The 20,478-nt window shown below is 45.6% G+C and overlaps 1 protein-coding gene across 1 annotated transcript in view; it reads right to left on the bottom strand.

Moving 5' to 3' along the window:
- Positions 1-19,789, bottom strand: part of LOC144502966 (E3 ubiquitin-protein ligase DTX1-like) — a 294,712-nt gene extending 274,923 nt beyond the window's left edge. The window contains exon 1 of the mRNA XM_078227415.1: positions 19,353-19,789. Within this exon, the coding sequence (XP_078083541.1) occupies positions 19,353-19,611 (259 nt within the window). The 5' untranslated portion in view covers positions 19,612-19,789. The remainder of the gene's footprint in view (positions 1-19,352) is intronic.
- Between the last annotated feature and the right edge of the window lie 689 nt (positions 19,790-20,478).

The raw sequence follows: 20,478 nt of genomic DNA, 5'->3' as shown, positions 1-20,478 counted from the left end.
GTTATGGGAAGAGGCTAAAAAAATTGACCCATTGGAATAGAGGCCTTTGGAGGCCTTCAAAATTACAAACATTTTGGGACAATAAAGAATTAAAAGATTCTGGTTGGTGAATTGGCACACTGGAAGAATGAAAGGGTAAATTAGAATACATTTTCACCAAAGAGTTATTAGGACATGAAATGGTTTTGCCCAAATTGGTTATTGAGCCAGACACTCCAGGCCATACTTCCCTCCTTGCAATGGTATCAAAGCAGTTCAGTTTTTGTCAGCTGCTCGACTCCATCATTACCCCAACCCATTATCCTGGAGCATTTCCCATGTAGGGGAGGGTCTTGGTCAGAGTCTTGCCAGCAAGAGGGATACCACTAGGACAACAGAGGGAAATGGACAGTATACTGATGGGACCACTGTCACAATACTGAAAAGGCATTCAAATGGGCAGAAGAATGCCAAAAACAAATTCTTAATTAGGTTTCTCAAGAACCCAGCCAAGTCAGAGGATTATATGGATAATACTTTGGGCCAAATTACAGGGCACTACTAGTGCCTCCCAACCTATTCTGAAATGTTTGTTCCTTGCCATTGCTACCCCAGGAACCACTCCCTCCCCATAGGGTACACATTGACATAGTGGAAGGTCCACATGCTCATATGAATCAGAGCTATGCCAGCAGAAGTATAACACTTGGTAAGGCCACCAACACAAGACAAGCCAAAAGATAGTAGCCAGACTAAAGACAGTTCATTGGTCTTCCTGCTGGGGTGTTCAGTCAGGCTAAGGTCATGGGTTCAAGCCCCAGTCCACTGACTTTCGCACATAATTTAGACTAACATATCAGTGATATATTCAAAGAGCTCGGCAAACTGTAAGAACCACCATCTCTCGGGCTAGATATTAAAGCACGACCCAGCCTGTCATCTACAGTGCCTGTGAAAGATCCCATGCTACCATCTGAGGAAAAGCAGGAGTGTTTGACTGGGGTTATGGCCAACATTTATTCTTCAATAAATACCTACAAAAAGATGTTCTGGACACGTAATCCTTTGCTGTTTGCAGGAGCCTGTTGTGTGTGGATTGGCTGATCTGTTCCCTACATTAAAACAGTGGCTATTTTGAAAGTAGTTCATTGGCCATGAAGTGCTTTGGTATGTCCTGAGGTTATGATATACATTAGTGCAAGTACAAGCCTTTCTTTAAGGACATTGCTACGTCACAATTGCATTTTGGTCTGAGAACAATACAGTGAGAAAACAACAAGAGCAAAGTACAGCAGGTGCTGGAAATCCAAAATAAGTACTGAAAATGCTGGAAATAATCAGCAGGTCAGGCAGCATCTGTGGAGAGTGAAGTGTTAATGGGCCTGATTTTAACAATGCCTGAGTGGGTTTTGAACAGGTTAAAATATGACCCAACATTTCAGGTTTTCAGGTTAATGGACCTGAATGAGACATTGGATGAGATTCTCTAGTCTCCCCTCAGTGTTTGTCTCAGCGGTGGGAGACAGCGCACTGTTCACTGGTGGCCGGATCGTCTGGTCCCGCCACTGTCAATGCAAATTCCGATTGAAGCCACCCCATGCTGCCGGGAAACCCGCGCAGGAGGTGCGCTGCTGGCTGGACCAGCAAATCACACCGGCGTGACTGGCCGGAGAATTCCGGCCATTACCTCTGTTTCTCACTCCACAAATGTCACCAAGCCTGTTTCCGATTTGCAGCATTTCTTTTTGTTTTTACTTCAGAGACAAGAAGAGTTTGTTTAAGACTAATAAGTGCAAACATGAAAGCAGTGACATTTGACACTTGTATAAATGGGAATATCAGACATGGCCATTCTTTGTGCACCTTTCCCAATTTTACCTCCCATTGAATTCACCGAGGAACAAGACACAATAACTTACAGCCGGGTTTTAAATTTTCCAAATCTATGACTTTCCTAAATAAGCAATGACTATACTATTCATCACTTGCTTCCAACTTGTGATAACTCTTACGCCAACCCTCCCAGCCATTTAATTCCTTGTGATGTGTCCGCGTTATTGCTTATATTCTTTGGTACAAATGAAATGAATAAACATAACTTGAAATGAAAGCAATTCAATATTATTTTAAATTGGTGAAAATAGCCACAAGTTGTTAAAGAACAAAGAACAGTCCAACACAGGAACAGGCCCTTCGGCCCACCAAGACTGTGCGGACACTAATGTCTCTCTAATCTAATATTTTCCTGCCTTTACATGTTCCATATCCCTCTATCCCCTGCCTACTCATGTATCTATCCAGACGTCTCTTGAACGTTGTTACAGATCTGCTTCCACCACCTCCTCCGGTAGCGCGTTCCAGGCATTCACCACCCTCTGTGAGAAAAACTTGCCCCTTACATCTCTTTTAAACTTTCCCCCTCTCGCTTTCAACCTATGTCCCCAAGTAATTGACCCTTCAACCCTGGGAAAAAGACTCTGACTATCCATTCTATCCAAGCCTGTCAATCTTGTAAACTTCTATCAGGTCTTCCCCCCCGCCCCCCCTCCCCCCCCCCCCCCCCCCCCCCCCCACCCCATCCTTCGATGCTCCAATGAAAACAATCCAAGTTTGTTCGACCTTTCTTCATAATCCATATCCTCCAAGCCAGGCAACAGCCTGGTAAATCTCTTCTGCACCCTTTCCAATGCTTCAGCATCCTTCCAGTAGTGTGGCGACCAAATTGTACACAATACTCCAAATGCAATCTAACTAAAGTCTTATACAGCGGCAACATGATTTTCCAATTCCTATATTCAATGCCCCGACCAATGAAGGCCAGCATGCCATTCGCCTTCTTGACCATCTTGTCCACCTTGTCCACCTGAGTTGCTATCTTCAGGGAACTGTGGATCTGCACGCCCAGATCCCTCTGTATGCTAATATTTCTAAGGGCTCTACCATTTACTGTATACTTACCTTCTGAGTAGACCTTCCAAATCACATCACCTCACATTTGTCCACGTTAAATTCCATCTGCCAACTTTTGGCCCAGGTCTCCAGCTGATTTGTATCCTGCTGTATCCTCTGACAAACCTCCTCACTATCTGCTACTCCTCCAATTTTTGTACCATCCGCAAACTTACTAATCAGACCACCTACATTTTCCTCCAAATCATTTATATATATTACAAACAACTGAGGCCTTAGCACTGATCCTTGTGGAACTACACTTGTCACAGACTTCCAGTTAGAAAAGTATCCTTCCATTGCTACTCTGCTTTCTATGCCCAAGCCAGTTTTGTATCCATCTCACCAACTCAACTCGGATCCCATATGACTTCACTTGCTGCATCAGCCAGCCATGACGAACCTTATCGAAGGCTTAACTAAAGTCCATGTATACAACATCCACTGTCCTGCCCTGGTCAATTTTCAAAGCTTTTCATCTTGCACTCTTCAGGACAATTTACAAGAATACCAAATGTAGAGGGAGTGCCCTCTCCGAGAGCAATGCTAGCAGGACAATAACACCTGTTAGGGCCACCAATGCTTGACAATCCAAAAGATAGCAGCCAGACTAAAGTGTCTACTGGTCTTCCTGCTGGGCTGTGGGTTCCCTTTACATCGGGTATTCTTGCAAATTATCCTGATGAGTGCAAGATTCAAAGCTTCGACAGCGTGTCCTTTTTCAACAAGACTCAAGTTCTATACAACCAAAGATTATTTTGTATAATTCCATAATTAAAATATACAAACTGTTCATTCTCTGCATCAGCATTGTAAGGGAAAGTATGTATATTGCAAAACTTGCTTTAGTGTGACAAGCAATCTTCGTGATTGCGGAGCTGAGATCACATTTGTACTGTATTTTTAATTTATAGTGCTACAAATATTGACGCATTATATTAATATTTCAAAATCTGAAGTTAAGCAAGGGGCCACAAAGAATTAATTATTTAAGAATTTTTCAAAGAGAATGAAATATCTTCTTTAAGCCTGAGTCTGATGACGCCATAACAGCAAAGAACTCACTACCTGCACACATTGCCAGTGGCAATGCCAGTAGTCAGCCGAACAATCTGGTTGCCATATTGAAAAAGATCTCTAGGAACATTGAGGCAGGAAGATGGATGCCCCCCACCTCCCCCCTCCGCCCAGGACTCCGAATCTGGAAGGTCCATCTATAAATGCTTCCCCCTACCCACTGCTGTGGTCTTCCGGGGTCCAGGATTGTGGGCATCCTCCATCCCAAAGTCCGGAGGCAGCCCCAGGCATAGATGAGTCTTAATATCTGCACCTCATGCTGTTCCAGATGTGTTTTGGACTGGCGTGTTTTCCCACCAGCGGCTTTGAGAATTCGGTGTGGGCAGGGGTGGGGTTTGGGTCTTCGTCTGCACCCCATGAGCGGGATACAAATCTGTTTCCCGCTAGCCTCCAGTCGGTTTCCCGATCTACCATGGCGAGCACCGATGGAAGATCCCACAGGATATTGGCGCCGGCGTAAATGGGTCTCCTGCCGAATTCTCACCGCCCACCATTGGACCGGCAGTGACTTGGGAAATTCCACCAGAGTTTCTTTAAATCACTTTAAATTGGTGCCAGTCTGAAAGATGAAAGACACCAGGAAGACATACTTTGTTACTGATGGGAGACCGGTATGTGGTTCGGCTGTAAAATAAAGCTTCTCCAACAACGAGTGTCTTATGCTGATCTTGGGAAAGCAGCTAAAGGAACTCCTTCAGAAAGTTCAATGTTACCACAGAAATATCTGAGTGAAGCCACAGCCCAGAAACGTGAAAATGACAGATAGCTGATGAAATAGATCAACAACCACCACAATAAAAGAATTGCAATCACAGAACATAGCATGGGTCTTGCTTATATTTCTTTGCCGTAACATAAAACATAATTGTGATAGTCACTGTTATCAAATATAATCATTATTATGAGTGCTCTCTAAATCAATGATTTTGGATCATTGAAAAATGGTTTGTCATTCGTTTGTGTTTATCTGGTAAGGGATCCTATGTATGCTTAGCCCTGTTCACTTCAGTCTAAGCAAAAACTTCATTTTAAGATATTTCTGCCTCTGCAATTACATTTAAATGCTAGACTTTAGGGGTTGAGTAACACTGTTAACCTGACTACATTTTAAAGCTCAGAAGGCATGCTGGGTTAGCTAGAAATTGACTGCATTCCTAAAGGGTACACAATGCAGGCAAAGCAAGCTTTTCATAATTGTAGCTGCAAGGACTGTTTTGCAGACAAAGACAGTATGTGAAAAACATTTCCAATAATGAGATATGGATTGAAATATATTTTCATTTCAGTACATGTTCAGTTCAGTTGTCAGATTTCGCTCATCTTGGTACATTTTTTTGTATAGGGCCTGGCTGTGACGCCAGTCTCGAAGTTCGCTCTCTTCTCACTTCTGTCATGTTAAATGTTTCTCAAGTTTTGTTAAATAAAGAGAAAACCATTTTAAACTTCATACCATTTTAAACTTCTGTCCCCTCGTCTTTTCGAACAAATGAATGGACCCTACATCTGGGAACTAACTGGCTATGCCAAATGTGCTTTCCTTATTTTCCCACTCTAGTTTACATTAGATGATCATATTAAGGTGACAATCGTTGACCCCAAAAGCAGCACAGTAAGGAAAATTTGTAATTTCTTTTAAATATCTGTGGAATCTGTAATAATACAAAAATGTTTGAAAAGGTGTTTAAGAGTTTGTATAATTTGTAAATAGATTTATCCACTTATCCACTTTTATCCACTTTTTTGATTACAAAAGCAGAGAGGTCATGTTGGAGTTGTATAGAACTTTGGTGAGGCCACAGCTGGAGCACTGGGTGCAGTTCTGGTCACCACATTATAAGGAAGGATGTGATTGCACTGGAGGGGGTGCAGAGGAGATTCACCAGGATGCTTCATAACATTTAAGTTATGAAGAGAAGTTGGATAGACTTGGGTTGTTTTCATTGGAGCAGAGAAGAATGACCTGATCGAGGTGTACAAGATTATGAGGTACTTGGACAGAGTGGATAAGGAGAAGCTGTTCCCCTTAGTTGAAGGGTCAGTCACAAGGGGACATAGGTTCAAGGTGAGGGGCAGGAGGTTTAGCAGGGTGGTGACGGTCTGGAATGCACTGCCTGAGAGGGTGGTAGAGGCGGGTTGCCTCATATCCTTTAAAAAGTATCTGGATGAACACTTGGCACATCATAACATTCAGGGCTATGGGCCAAGTGCTGGCAGATGGGATTAGATGGGAGTTCAGGTGTTTCTAATGTGTCGGTGTGCACTCAATGGACCGAAGGCTCTCTTATGCACTGTATGATTCTATGATTCTATGAGATCAGTTGTAAGTTTCTTGAATAATAAGAATTATTGGTTCATGACACCTGGCAACCATTGACCTGGAAGCCGCACTGACAGGAAGGAAGTTGAGACGGGGTCATGCGGTCAGACACAAAGGAGAGCTATAAGCAGGAGAGCTGAAAGATAAAGGAGATCAGCACATAGATGTGGACAGAAACACAAAGCAGGTAGAAAGAGAAAGAGGAATACCGAATTGAAGTGAGAAGAAGCCAGCCCATGCTCTATCAGAAGATTGTTTTTCTCTGGGGTAGTAAGAAAAATAAAATGTTAGAAGCTCTTGGCAAAGCGATGTATGAGCAAACTAAACGGGATCGAAATCTGAAATGTGGTGAGAATAGCTCAGGCAGTGAATGAACCGACAGTTTGCATTAGAGGGCCAGATAATGAACCAGATGATGCTAGTTGGTCAGCTGAAAAAGAACTCTGGAAGGTTACACCATCAATACTGACTAGATCCAAGTGAAAGCGGCTTGGTAGATTGGCACTGTGTCAGTGCTAACCTTAACTGGGGACCACATATGCAATATGTCTGCCAGTGAATGCGCCTTGAAGGCTGAATTGACTGAACCAGAAAAACTGAGAGACTGCACTGTTACAATCACAGCTGGTGTTACCACTGGACAGCCAGGTTTCAGAATGGAATCATTGACCGTAACTTTTATGTTTTCTTCAGAGACATGGATAAATAGAACCTCAGGACTGCCACTTTTAGCAGAAGAATAAAACATTTATTAAACATGAAAAGATTGATTATAGTACTGTACTCCTCCACCCCATCTATATCTTCACAGATGTATATATTTTATAAGCATAATATAGGGTGGCATGGTAGCTCAGTGGTTAGCACTGCTGCCTCACAGCACCAGGGACCTAGGTTCAATTCCAGCCTCAGATCACTGTGTGGAGTTTGCACTTTCTCCCTGTGTCTGCGTGGGTTTCCTCCGGGTGCTCCAGTTTCCTCCCACAGTCCAAACAAGAGCGGGTTAGGTTGATTGGCCACTCTAAATTGACCCTAGTGTCAGGGGGATTAGCAGGGTAAATGTGTGGGGTTACGTGGGTAGGACTTGGGTGGAATTGCGGTCAGTACAGACTTGACGGGCTGAATAGCCTCCTTCTGTACTGTAGGGATTCCATGATTCTATGAACACAAATTATAAACTATATCTTGTACTATGATGGTCTTGGTAAGTACACAGTTCCTTCAAATTACTTGTAATGTTGTACATGTAACAAATTCCATCTGCAATGACAGCATGATCAGTCCCAATTCATTGACAAACCAAGAATATTTACCACTTGTATTTAAATAAATACTCAACCTACTTTACTAACTGCAAACTTTGTAAATTTTTTTATTCATTCGTGGGACATGGGCATCACTGGCTGGCCAGCATTTATTGCCCGTCCCTAGTTATCCTTGAGAAGCTGGTGGTGATACAACTGAGTGGCTTGCTGGGTCATTTCAGAGGGTGGCTGAGAGCCAACCACATTGCTGTGGCTCTGGAGTCACATGTAGTTTGCGGCCAGACCAAGTAAGGACGGAAGATTTCCTTCCCTAAAGGGCATGAGTGAACCAGATAGGTTTTTCCGACAATCGACAGTAGTTTCATGGTCATCATTATGGTTGGGCGGCATGGTGGCGCACTGGTTAGCACTGCTGCCTCACAGCACCAGGGACCCAGGTTCAATTCCGGCCTCAGGTGGAGTTTGCACCTTGTCTGCGTGGGTTTCCTCCAGATTCTCCGGTTTCCTCCCACACTCCAAAGATGTGCGGGTTAGGTTGATTGGCCATGCTAAATTGATGCTAGTGTCAGGGGGATTAGCAGGGTAAATATGTGAGGTTACGGGAATAGGGCCTGGGTGGGATTGTGGTCGGTGCAGACTCGATGGGCCGTAAGGCCTCCTTCTGCACTGTAGGGATTCTACGATTAGATTTTTAATTCCAGATATGTTTTATTGAATTCAAATTCCACCATTTGCCATGGTGGGATTCGAACCCGGGTCCCCAGAACATTAGTTGAGTTTCTGGATGAATAGTCTAGCGATAATACCACTAAGCCATCGCCTCCCCCAACATACTGACAACTGATCGTTTTTTTTCTACAAATTATAAATATTCAGAAGTTGTAACTGTTGCACTTTTACCTTCATTTTCATTAGATTTGTGTTATCCCCTGAATGACTCCACTAATGATATCATGGGTTGAATCTCAGCCATGATTTCCACACAATCTGCTCAATTAATGCCATTAGGGAAATATTTCATCAACAAAGGAGGGATACTGCAACATTGCCAAGAAAAAGGGAAGCATGTTCTCAGGGCTGTGCATTTTTTCAGTATTGGGGTTTAGCAAAGGGGACGTTAGGTGTCAGAATTTAAGGCTACATGATCAACTTGGGACTTACAATAAAGAGGTTAAAAAAAATGTTCTCGAAATGCAATGTGTTCATTATCTAAAAACAAACAAACAACTTTTGTTAAAATTCATGACTACAGCTCCAGAAGTGCTGACAGCCGTTCTGGTCATGCTCCATCTACTCTGCTTTCATTTGACTGGACAATTCGTAACTTTTATAATTAAAAAGACACAACCCTTCAAAATATGCATCAATCAGAATTACTTTAAAATGGGAATCACCGTTTCAGGCCCTTGTGAAACAGAATTGTGAACAGGGAATTACACCAGAATCCTTTGACTATTACCTACCACACCAGTTCATTTGTTGATTAGGATTTTGCTGATGGAATATTATCCACATTCCTGGACAAGGAATGCTCGTTCATGATGCCAGTGTGTAATAGTTAACAATTGATCAATAAACATTTGTCGTCTAATGTCTCTGTTCAAGAGACATCTGAATGAATTACTGCAGCCTACATTTCTGCAAAAGTAATTGTTTCCAATACTTTGTTAAAGAAAAGTTTAAATCTAGCATTTAATCTTAGGACCATAACACTTCGATGTTCCAAGTGCCAAGAAAAGTTAGAGTAATTTTTCCGTAATGCTGACAATGTTTCTTGGTGATTTACTAACTCATTAGTCAGAAGGAAGATATTCTTGACTCGTAAATTTGAGCACACGGGCCAACTTTCATTCCCTGCCCCCTCTCCCAATTTAGCCCTGACCACACTGTCACTTTCAGTCAGAAACAAAGATTAGTTTGTCCTACGATAGTCCACAATCACTTCCAACACCATACATTGGCTGACAGAACAGGAAGTGTTCTCAAGCAGTGAGGAAATTATTTCACAGAATCAATTTAACTTCCTTCCTCTCCAATGTCACAATAATTAAGGAAAAACATCAAATTACTTCTGGAAATACTGAACGTTTAGTAAGACCTTTGAGTTTTGTAACATGGACATACAAGCCAAGATGGCTCAGGATGTAAAGTCACTCACTGGTTGAACTGCTGGTGGGCGCTACTCTGAGAGAGACAATGGAGCCCCACCTTGTTTCCAGACAAAGATACTTCCAAAACTAATTGCCATCTCCGGTGGAGATAATGGCAGATCATGAAAGATGAGCATCATCTCATCAAGAGGTATTATATGTGTAACGTCCAGACGGGTTTGTGGATTTCATCTTCCAGGAATACACAAGGACTGGGATAAAAGCCAGCTGAAAAGCTTCCCCAAGTGTGTGTGTGTGTGTGTGTGTGTGTGGTGCTATAAGTGTCCGGGAACATGCATGTCACAGAAGAAGAAACCAGCCAGCAGCAGCACCCCCTCCGCTAAAGCTTTTTACAAGTATACCTCTGTCTCGCTGATTGTTGAAGTAAACCAAGTGAGCAAAGACCATAACCTCAGTGGAAATAGGGAAGCTTCTCTGCTAAACTACATCATGCTGGAAACTTACAACCAACTACTCGCCTGCTGAAGTCAGCGCTACTGGAATCTCAAATTGCAACAACCGCAACACTTAATTATCTACTCCTCGCAAGTAAAGGACTGTTTCATATAACTTTTTTTCACTTACTTAGGACTGAATTCTCATTACTAATCTGTATGAGTGTATATGCATGTGCTTTACCATTTTCTTTCCTTTAGTAGTTAATAAACGCACGCTGTCTTTAACTCAGGAAAGCCTGGTTAAATTGGCTCCTTTTAAAATACAAATATTGGGACTTGGAAAAGGGAGCTGCAAAGGGAGGGATCATAGAATCCTACAGTGGAGAAGAAGGCCATTCGGCCCATCGAGTTTGCACCGACCACAATCCCACCTGGGCCCTATCCCCATACATCTAGCTAGTCCCCTGACATTAAGGGGCAATTTAGCATAGCCAAACCACCTAACCTGCACATCTTTGGACTGTGGGAGGAAATCAGAGCACCCGGAGGAAACCCACGCAGACACGGGGAGAACATGCAAATTCCACACAAGCAGTGACCCAAGTCAGAATTCAAACCCGGGTCTCCAGTGCTGTGAGGTAGCAGTGCTAACCACTGTGCCACCGTGCCGCCCCTAATCCTTAGTTAATCCTTTTTAGATTAATCTTGTTGCGACCAACATAGGGGGTTGAATAAAGAAAGGGAGCCAATTCATCCCTCCTCACCCGGGGCAGAACAATTTGGGGGTATCCCAGCCAGATCATAACAAATTGAGGGATCTCGCCCAGATTAACAAATTGGGGGGGCCTCACTTGGGGGCTGATTGTAACAACAATGATACAGCTGATATTGTTTATAGTTATGTTACAAGTATTTTGCAAGTTTAAAAGAGAGGTGTACTTCCATGTTATTCTGGCATTCAGAAACAGTTCAGGTATGGAGCAGTCAAGAAGGGGCTTTGCCAAAGATCCTACCTTCAAAATACACCTTAAGGATAATATTCTAATAAATCATAATACTTCAACTCAACCTCCAATCTCCTATGTCAGCTAGATGTTAGAATTAAAGTAAAATTTCTAGTAAGACATACAAGCAGCATTTTATACTCCCCCTCCCCCACCAACATCATTCCTCACCCCATTCCCTCCAGGGTGGGGCTGGCAGGTGGGGACATAAAACTGGGCGGCATGGTGAGTGGCAACATTGTCTACCCAGCTCATTATCATTCAGGCATTTTACCAGCTGTAGGGAGGCACTGGGCAGCCCAGCCACCCACCCAGCCAATCCATCCATGGGCCAATCGAGGCTTCTAAGTGTCCTATAAATGTTGGGGTTGTTGTGGGCGGGGGCTCCCCCCCCCCTTTTCGGATACCCTGTGCCCAATGGAGACGCCACCCTCCCAGCTGGGTATTCCCCACCCTGCTAGTTTCCCTCCCCCACCAGCCCAATGGCAGTTCTCCACCCCATTCACAAGGACCGGGCAGACAGGCCCCAGCCAAAGCCTCCATACTCTTGGTTATCCAGCTCCAGTGGCAATTCCTTACTGGGGACTGGCTGCAGTCCCACCAGTGGCCACTGTTACCGGGTGGCGCTGCTGGAACTGGAGAGATGCCGGTCACTTGTTCGGCTGGCAGCTCTCAGATGCAGGACTTCCTCCCCCGTGGGCCAACGCAATTGCCCAACTCAAAATCAATTGGGGGGGGGGCTTCTGGGCCATGCAGAGACAGGCTCACCCACCCCCCACCAACTCCTTAGCTGGTGATGAAGCAGGTGGGGGTGAGAGAGGCAGAGCTACACTTCCATATAAAAGGTAAAATGCTATCATTTCTTTGGCCACATGACCATGTTCTTATTGCATCTATCACTGCCGAAGTCTTATTTTTTAAATCTCAGCAGGGATGTTTCCTCTGCAGCAGATACAGGGTAGCAATTCAGTGGTACACGGTTCCACACACAGGTCAATGCCAGAGAGACCCCTGTGTTAACTTCAACACTGAGTGGGTCCCATCTGAACTTAGTCAATGAATCCTGGGCGCTAACCTGCTGTCCAGAAGCAGCTAGCCAGATTCAGCAGCACTCATTTAAAGCAGCTGCTATACTGGTAAAGAGCCTCAGAGAGGTCCTGTGATAGTGGAGTGGCAATAGTGACAGACTGTGTGCACATGGTGTACAAGCGGAAGCCCACTGCTGTTTTATGGAGCCAAGAGGAATTTTCCTGCTGTCCTGACTCTACAAAATTAAAGCATTTTCCAAGATTTTGGCCCTCTCCTCTTTGGCCATTGAGCTGCTCTCGATCTGCCGCCAGCTCCACTCATTATGGCTACATTTCACACTGGGATATTATCATTGGCATAGGGCCTGGTCTGAGTAACCAAACCACCTATTTCAGGACAGGCACCCTGGGCAACTGAAGCCCAAATTCAATTTTGCCCGAGGTACACCTCCAGAGAGATGGTGAGCTGATTTGGGAAACAAAAGCAAAGTACTGCAAATGCTGGAAATCTGAAATAAAACCAGACAATGCTGGAAGTTCTCAGCAAGTCAGGCAGCACCTGTGGAGAGGGGAAGAGAGAGTACATTTCAGGTTGATGACCTTTCATCAGAAATGGCAAGTTTCACCAACTTCGTTTCCAATTTCCACCCTTTCCCCTATTGAGCTGACTTTGGACCCTGATTTGCCTATTTCATGACAAATGGTTTGATTTGATTTGATTTGATTTATTATTGTCACATGTATTAACATACGTGAAAAGTATTGTTTCTTGCGCGCTATACAGACAAAGCATACCGTTCATAGAGAAGGAAACAGAGAGAGTACAGAACCTAGTGTTACAGTCATAGCTAGGGTGTGGAGAAAGATCTACTTAATGCAAGGTAAGTCCATTCAAAATGGGCGCATCAATGTCCAATTTCTCCCCCCCTTTGGTGCCTGGTGCAAGCCGAGCTATCTGCAGCATCGCTGAAGTTTCAGAGCAGATTATTCGGAGCTGTTAAAGGATTTTAGATTGTTCCGAAAATTCCCAAGGAAAGCAATAATGTTTTGAAGATAAATCTCCAATCAAAATTAGCAATGACAATGAAAATAGGAGCAGGAGGAGGCCATTTGGCCCTTCGAGCCTGCTCCCCCATTCATTCTGATAATGGCTGATCATCCAACTCAATAGCCTCATCCCACCTTCCACCCCATATCCTTTGATCCCTTTGATATGATAAGCATATCAGACATGGAATGCCCAAGAAAAGGTGAATATCACTGCCTCAATTCTTTGAGAGTCTTCCATTTGTGATGCCACTGATCAAAACCTTGCCACACTCCCTGCATTGTTTGTTGCATAACATTGCCTAGCAACAGTTCATATAAATCTTGTGACCAAGATTTAACAAAATTTAGAGTATAACATAGAATCATCGAATCCCTACAGTGCAGAGAGAGGCCATTCAGCCCATCCAGCCTGCACCGACAACAATCCCACCCAGACCCTATCCCAGTAGCCCCATGTATTTACCCTGCTAATCCCACTGACACTAAGGGGCAGTTGAACATGGCCAATCCACCTAACCTGCACATCTTTGGACCATGGGAGGAACCCGGAGCACCCAGAGGAAACCCATGCAGACATGGGGAGAATGTGCAAACTTCACACAGGCAGTGACCCGAGGCCAGAATTGAACCTGGGTTCCTGGCGCTGTGAGGCAACAGTGCTAACCATTGTGCTGCCGTGTCTCCCCAATTCTGAAAGTAGTACAGGAGATTTTAAAAAGCATCCATTAAGTACTGCATTATGTTCCTTTTCAAATAATTATCGTTGTTGTCAGGATTACCTTTAAAACAACTTTGGATAGCTCTGTAAAACTTCCTGTTTAAATTGTGTAGAATGTAATATCATCAGCCTTTTATTGCAACAATGCAGTGGTTATCACTTCCAATACATTGACATTACACAAAAGTGAATTCAGTACAGAAAGACGTATCATAATTTTTTTTAATAGAAACCCTACAGTGCAGAAATAGGCCATTGGGCCCATCGAGTCTGCACCGACCACAATCCCACCCAGGCCCTACCCCCATATCCCTACACATTTACCCACTAATCCCTTTAACCTACGCATCTCAGGACACTAAGGGGCAATTTTAGCATGGCCAATCAACCTAACCCGCACATCTTTGGACTGTGGGAGGAAACCGGAGCACCCGGAGGAAACCCACGCAGACACGAGGAGAATGTGCAAACTCCACACAGACAGTGACCCAAGCCGGGAATCGAACGCAGGTCCCTGGAGCTGTGAAGCAGCAGTGCTAACCACTGTGCTACCGTGCCGCCCCGAGAACCTAAGAACCTAATAAACACAAATAGATGTGGGCCATTTGTGTTTAAGATCAATAATAGTACATGGTGGAGGAACAATACAACAGCTTGTCTTTTACCTTCAACAAGTTTATTCTTCATGCAGCTTAATAGAGTTACAAACTCCTTATAGTTCCCCAAACCCCACCTGTTCCACTGTATCCACTTACAGGGTGGGATTTACCAACCGCGCTCGCCCTAAAACCAGAAAATCCATCCGAGGTCAACGAATCATTGCATGGTTCCCCCCCCGCCACCCCACCCTCGCCCCCACCCTCGCCCGCTATGATTCCTGTGGCGGGCGGGAGGGGAAAAGTCCCTCTTCTGGAGGTTGAGCCAATGATCATCACCTGTCTTTGACAATGCAATTAGCTTACCAGCATTATTGTTGAAGCATGGTAATTGCTAATGCATTGACAATCTGGCCCATCGAGCCTGCTCTGACATTCAATAAGGTTTGATTCTGGCCTTAATTCCACTTTGCTGACTGCCCTTGCACACTGCCCTATAACCCTTGATTCCCCGGTCAATCAAAAATCTGACTAACTCAGCCTGGAATATATCCAATGACCCAGCCTCCACTACTCACTGGGGAAGAGAATTCCAAAGGCAAAGAACAAAGAACAGCACAGGAAACAGGCCCTTCGGCCCTCCAAACTACTAACAACTACTAACGGCTCTACTAACAACCTTCTGATGGAAGGAATTCATCCTCATCTCCACCTTAAATGGGAGACCCTTATTTTGAAACTGTGCCCCCCTCGTTCCAGATTCCCCTACAAGGGGAGACAGTATCTAGAATCATAGAATCCCTACAGTACAGAAGGAGGCCATTCGACCCATCAAGCCTGCACCGACAACAATCCCACCCTATCCCCGTAACCCCACATATTTACCCTGCCAATCCCCCCGAAACTAGGGTCAATTTAGCTTGGCCAATCAACCTAAACCGCACATCTTTGGAACGTGGGAGGAAACTGGAGCACCCGGAGGAAACCCACGCAGACACGGGGAGAACGTCCAAACTCCGCACAGACAGTGACCCAAGCCGAGAATCGAACCCGGGTCCCTGGCACTGTGAAGCAGCAGTGCTAACCACTGTGCCACCGTGCCGCTGTATCTACCCATTCAGAATCTCACATGTTTCAATAATTTCAGCTCCCAGTCTTCTAAACTCCAACAATTGTAGGCTCGACCTCCTTAGTGCTTCCTCATGAGACAAAACCCTCAGCCCAGGAATCGGTCCAGTGAACCTACCAATGAAAGCATCTCCCTGCCTTAGTAAGGAGATCAAAGCTGTACACAGTACAGTCTCCGTGTGTCTGGAATCAAATCAGCATGCCAACTCATATCTTCAGCTTCGATGTCACTATGACACTGGCATCACTAAGTTGCCTTGAAAACCTCTACTTGTAAGGGTTTTTTAAAAAGTTAAATAACAAAGCAGTTGCCAATGAGGGATGCATTAATTGTATCTATTCTATCTATTCACATTTGCGGCTCAGATAAAAAATAAATATTGGCCATAAACATAATTACATTTTATAAACTTCAGGGCGAGGGTAAAATGAGGTTGTACCAATCATTTTCTTTTGAGTATTGAAAGTGCATTGGAGGACAATCACTCCGGGTGTTAAATAGCCAGACTGTCTTTGCAAAGGACAGGTACTGAACATGACCCCCAGAATCAGAATCCTGCAATTACACAGCAGTGAATCTCAGCTCAAAAAAATTGTCTTGTTCTGGGTGCCGAAGTGTGAAATTAAGAAAAAGTCAACGACTGAAATGTCAGTAACCTGAACACAATGGTTCCTGCAAATCTTTCTCATCTTTAAATGGGGCGCTAAGTCTGATTTCTCCTTCAACTCCATCCTAGGGCAGCCACACTGGCGAGCACTGCTGCCTCACAGCGCCTGGGACCCGGGTTCAATTCGAGCCTCGGATGACTGTCTGTGTGGAATTTGCACATTCTCCCCATGTCTGCGTGGGTTTCCTCTGGGTGCTCCAGTTTCCTCCCATACTCCAAAGATGGACAAGCTAGGTGGATTGGCCATGCTAAATCGACCCTTAGTGTCCAAAGATGGATAGTTTAGGGGGATTAGCGGGGTAAATACGTGGGGTTATGGGGATAGGGCTCTGTCGGAGAGTCGGTGCAGATGTGATGGGCCGAATGGCAAATGGCCTCTTTCTGCACTGTAGGGATTCTATGATAAAAATATAGTTGTGGATATGCATTGTTTGCACATAGTATCATAGAATCGCTACAGTGCAGAAGGAGGCCATTTGGCCCATCGAGTTTGCACCGACCACAATCCCACCCAGGCCCTATCCTCACAACCCCATGCATTTACCCAAGCTAGTCCCCTGACACTAATGGGTAATTTAGCATAGCCAATCCACTGTGAACTGTGGGAGGGAACCGGGGCACCCGGAGGAAACCCACGCAGACAGGGGGAGAAGGTGCAGACTCCACACAGTGACCCAAGCTGGGAATTGAACCTGGGGCCCATGATTTCACCCTTCCCCTCAGCATCTGCAGCAAGCTAATGAAACCTATAATCTTAGCTTGTTATCTGCCTGTGTCCGAACTCAAAGCCTGGGTGAGAATGGAGTGTTACACTGTCACAATTCCAACGTCTTGTCACGTAGAAATGAGCTGCCAGACTGAAGGGGAACTCTGCTGCCTCTCCAGCCCCACATAAAAACCATCCTGTTCACAAAGAACAACACCAGCAGATCAAGCTGACTGCTGGAGAGGCCCAGAGTGCACACTACTACAATATTACCTTCCTCCATTCATCAGGAGAGCCTGGCTACTGAGAGGCGTCTTCCAGGAATGGGCCCTCCACTTCCATTCACACCTCATCGCTACTGCTGAGTGAAAGCTACAGGTAAAAACCAAAACCACCTCACTCATAGGGACTGCTTGCCAGTGGGTTTAGTTGGATGGTCACTCCCAAGTTACCTCCAAGATAATAGCAGTATTTCTATAACTAATTTGAAAGGTGATTTTGCATGTAAAGATTTGACCATTGCAATCATGTCCTGGGCAGCCAGTGTCATGTAGATTATTGCAAACCACCATTTGTTTAGATACAAAGAATAAAGAACAAAGAAAATTACAGCACAGGGACAGATCCTTCGGCCCTCCAAGCCTGCACTGACCATGCTGCCCGACTGAACTAAAACCCCAACTCTTCGGGGCCATATCCCTCTATCCCTATCCTACTCATGTATTTGTAGATGTGGGGAGAATTTCCGTTTCTGTATCATAACCAGCTACAGCCTAGGGCTGCCAAAAATATTCCAGAGGTGCTGGTATAGATGTGTGCGGCTCACTCCTACCACTGCACGGTTTCCCATCAAGCGCACTGTTGATTAAATCGTGTCGATAGAGCTTGCGTGGAGCTTCAGATATTGATAAACTGGAATCTCAGAGCTAGGTACGAGGCTGTTTTAACACAATCCACATCAGTCTTCCAACTAGAGGTGGACAGACCGTGATTTTAGACGGAATCATTTAGAATGACTGCAATTCTTCGCTTTGGACAATTCCACCAACTCTGAGACCCCTCGCTGTGCCCACAGATCCGTGAATTAGCCAGCCGCTGGAAGGGATGAATCTTCCGCAGCCTTTTGCTGAATATTGCAGCAGCTCTGCGCCACAATCTCTCCCAGATCCATCCCTTCCGCACCGGCTAACCGGGCGCATTTTGATTGTATTTGATACACACACACACACATTCCGAGTGATGAACCCTCCTCCCAGCTCCCTCCAGTCCCCTGGGCACAGCCACAGATGCTGTCATGTTCCAGAGCATATTTTATTGAAACGAAAAGGAATTTCGATGATAGCCGGCACACAAAAAACACCCCTGCAAGTCAGAAATCTGCGGTGAGCAATGTACAATTAGCCCCTTTCTTATCTCCTGGCCGGCAGCTTTCGCAAAACCCACCTCTTGAGCAATAAAAAACACACAACCGTGCTAAAGACATTGCTGCAGGCTTCAGAAGCGATTTCACCCGCGGGCTGGCAAGTTTCATGGGGCTATTTTTACAGATAGCGACTGGAGGAGGGAAAAGGTGCAATTCGATGTTAGAGAGAGAGAGGGGAAGGAAAAAAGGCAAATTATATATATATATTTGCCGCACTGGGGGCATAAATCTCGCCGATCCGGTGTCATGTCTGTTACTGTTGCAACTCGACACCGCTCCAGGGGTGAAGCCATGCATTGTAGATGGGGATCCAGACTGGGGCAACAGCCTCTTCTGTTTCTCCCTCTTCCATGCGACTGGTGGCAAGGCTCAGGGCTGACATTTACCCCTCGTGTCTGACAGGGAAAGAAACGATTCCATTTTTTTTGGAGGGGGAAGTGGGGAGGGAGGAAGAAAAGCCTTAACACTGGGGTTGTGGCTTAACAGGGTGGGAAGGGTCTGCTTGGAGAGGGGGGGTTTTGAGGGCAAGTAGGTGTGGTTGTTTGTAATATTATTGTATGTATGTGTGCATGTATCTCTGTGTGTGGGCGCCTTGTGTATGTATGTGTCTATGGGTGTGTGTGTATCTGTGTATGTATGCATGTGTGTGTGTCTATGTCTGTATGTGTGTGTGTATGTCTGTGTGTGTATGTATATGTCTCTGTACGTGTATGGCTATGTGTGTGTCTGTCGCTGTGTATATGTCTGTATGTGTGTGTCTGTGCCTCTGTCTCTATGTGGGTATGTCTGTGAGTATGTGTCTCTGTGTGTGTCTCTCTCTGTCTGTGTGTGTGTGTGGTGGGGGGGGGGGGGGGGGGCGGTGACAGGGCTAGCCAGGCTGTGCAAAGTACACTTACCGGTGTCCTGCCTGAACTGATGCATGGACTGCAGGTCGATGATATAAGGGGAGAGTTGGCTCTCCGCTTGCCCCAGCACCACGCTGCCCCGGGCATTGCACTTGATGATGTTCTCGATGTGGTGACACACAGTCGCGCTGTAGGGTCTCCAGCGGCCGTGCTCGTTCAGCCATTCCCAAACCACCACCCGGGCGAAATTCTGCGGGGGGAAGCCGAAGCCGTTCGCCGACAGCATCGCCGCGGCGGCGGGTCGAGACATGTTGCTGCTGCCGCCGATCACCACCCCCCCAGGGGTGGGAATGGGGGAGAGAGAGGGGAGGGGGGGGGGGTGGTCTCTGCTGAACTGCGGGGGGGGGCGGGGGGGGGATGGTCACCAGCGTTGTCCTTCCTCCCTTCCTTCTTCCTTCCTTCCCCCTCTCTCCGTCTCCTCCTGTCTCAGGTGTGAGTGCAGCGCCGAGCGGAGCAGCGAGTGAGAGCGGCCAGCCCAGCGGGCGGAGGCAGGCACTCCCCCAGCCCACTGCCAGTGACGCTCGCCCAGCCTGGGACTCCGCCTGAAACTGACTGGCAACGAACACCGCCACCAAAACACACACACGGACACGCATACACACACACACAGAGACAGACACATACACACACAGAAACATACACACACACAGCTGTACACACACAGAGGCACACACTCAAAGACACACAGACACACGCACAGAGAGACACACAAACAGACACACAGAAAAACATGCACACACAGAAACACACAGACACAGACTTACAGACACACACACATAGACACACACAAACACATACACAGAAACACACACAGAAACACACACACAGACACACATACAAAGACACACACACAGACCCACTCTCACACAGAGACACACATACAGACACACAGAAAAACATGCACACACACACAGAAACACACAGACACACACACACCAGAGACACACTCTCACACACAGAAAAACATGCACACTTACAGACACACACAGAGACACAAAGAAATACAAACACACAGGCACATACACACACACAGAAAAACATACACACACAGACACAGATGCACACACACAATCACACACCAGCAGCCTGAGAGGCAGAAAGAAGCTCTTTTTTATAC

The sequence above is a fragment of the Mustelus asterias genome, chromosome 13 (genome assembly GCF_964213995.1).
Source record: "Mustelus asterias chromosome 13, sMusAst1.hap1.1, whole genome shotgun sequence".
Lineage (NCBI taxonomy): Eukaryota > Metazoa > Chordata > Chondrichthyes > Carcharhiniformes > Triakidae > Mustelus > Mustelus asterias.
The sequence above is the reverse complement of the archived record's forward strand: the minus strand, read 5'-3'. Positions and strand labels throughout refer to the sequence as shown.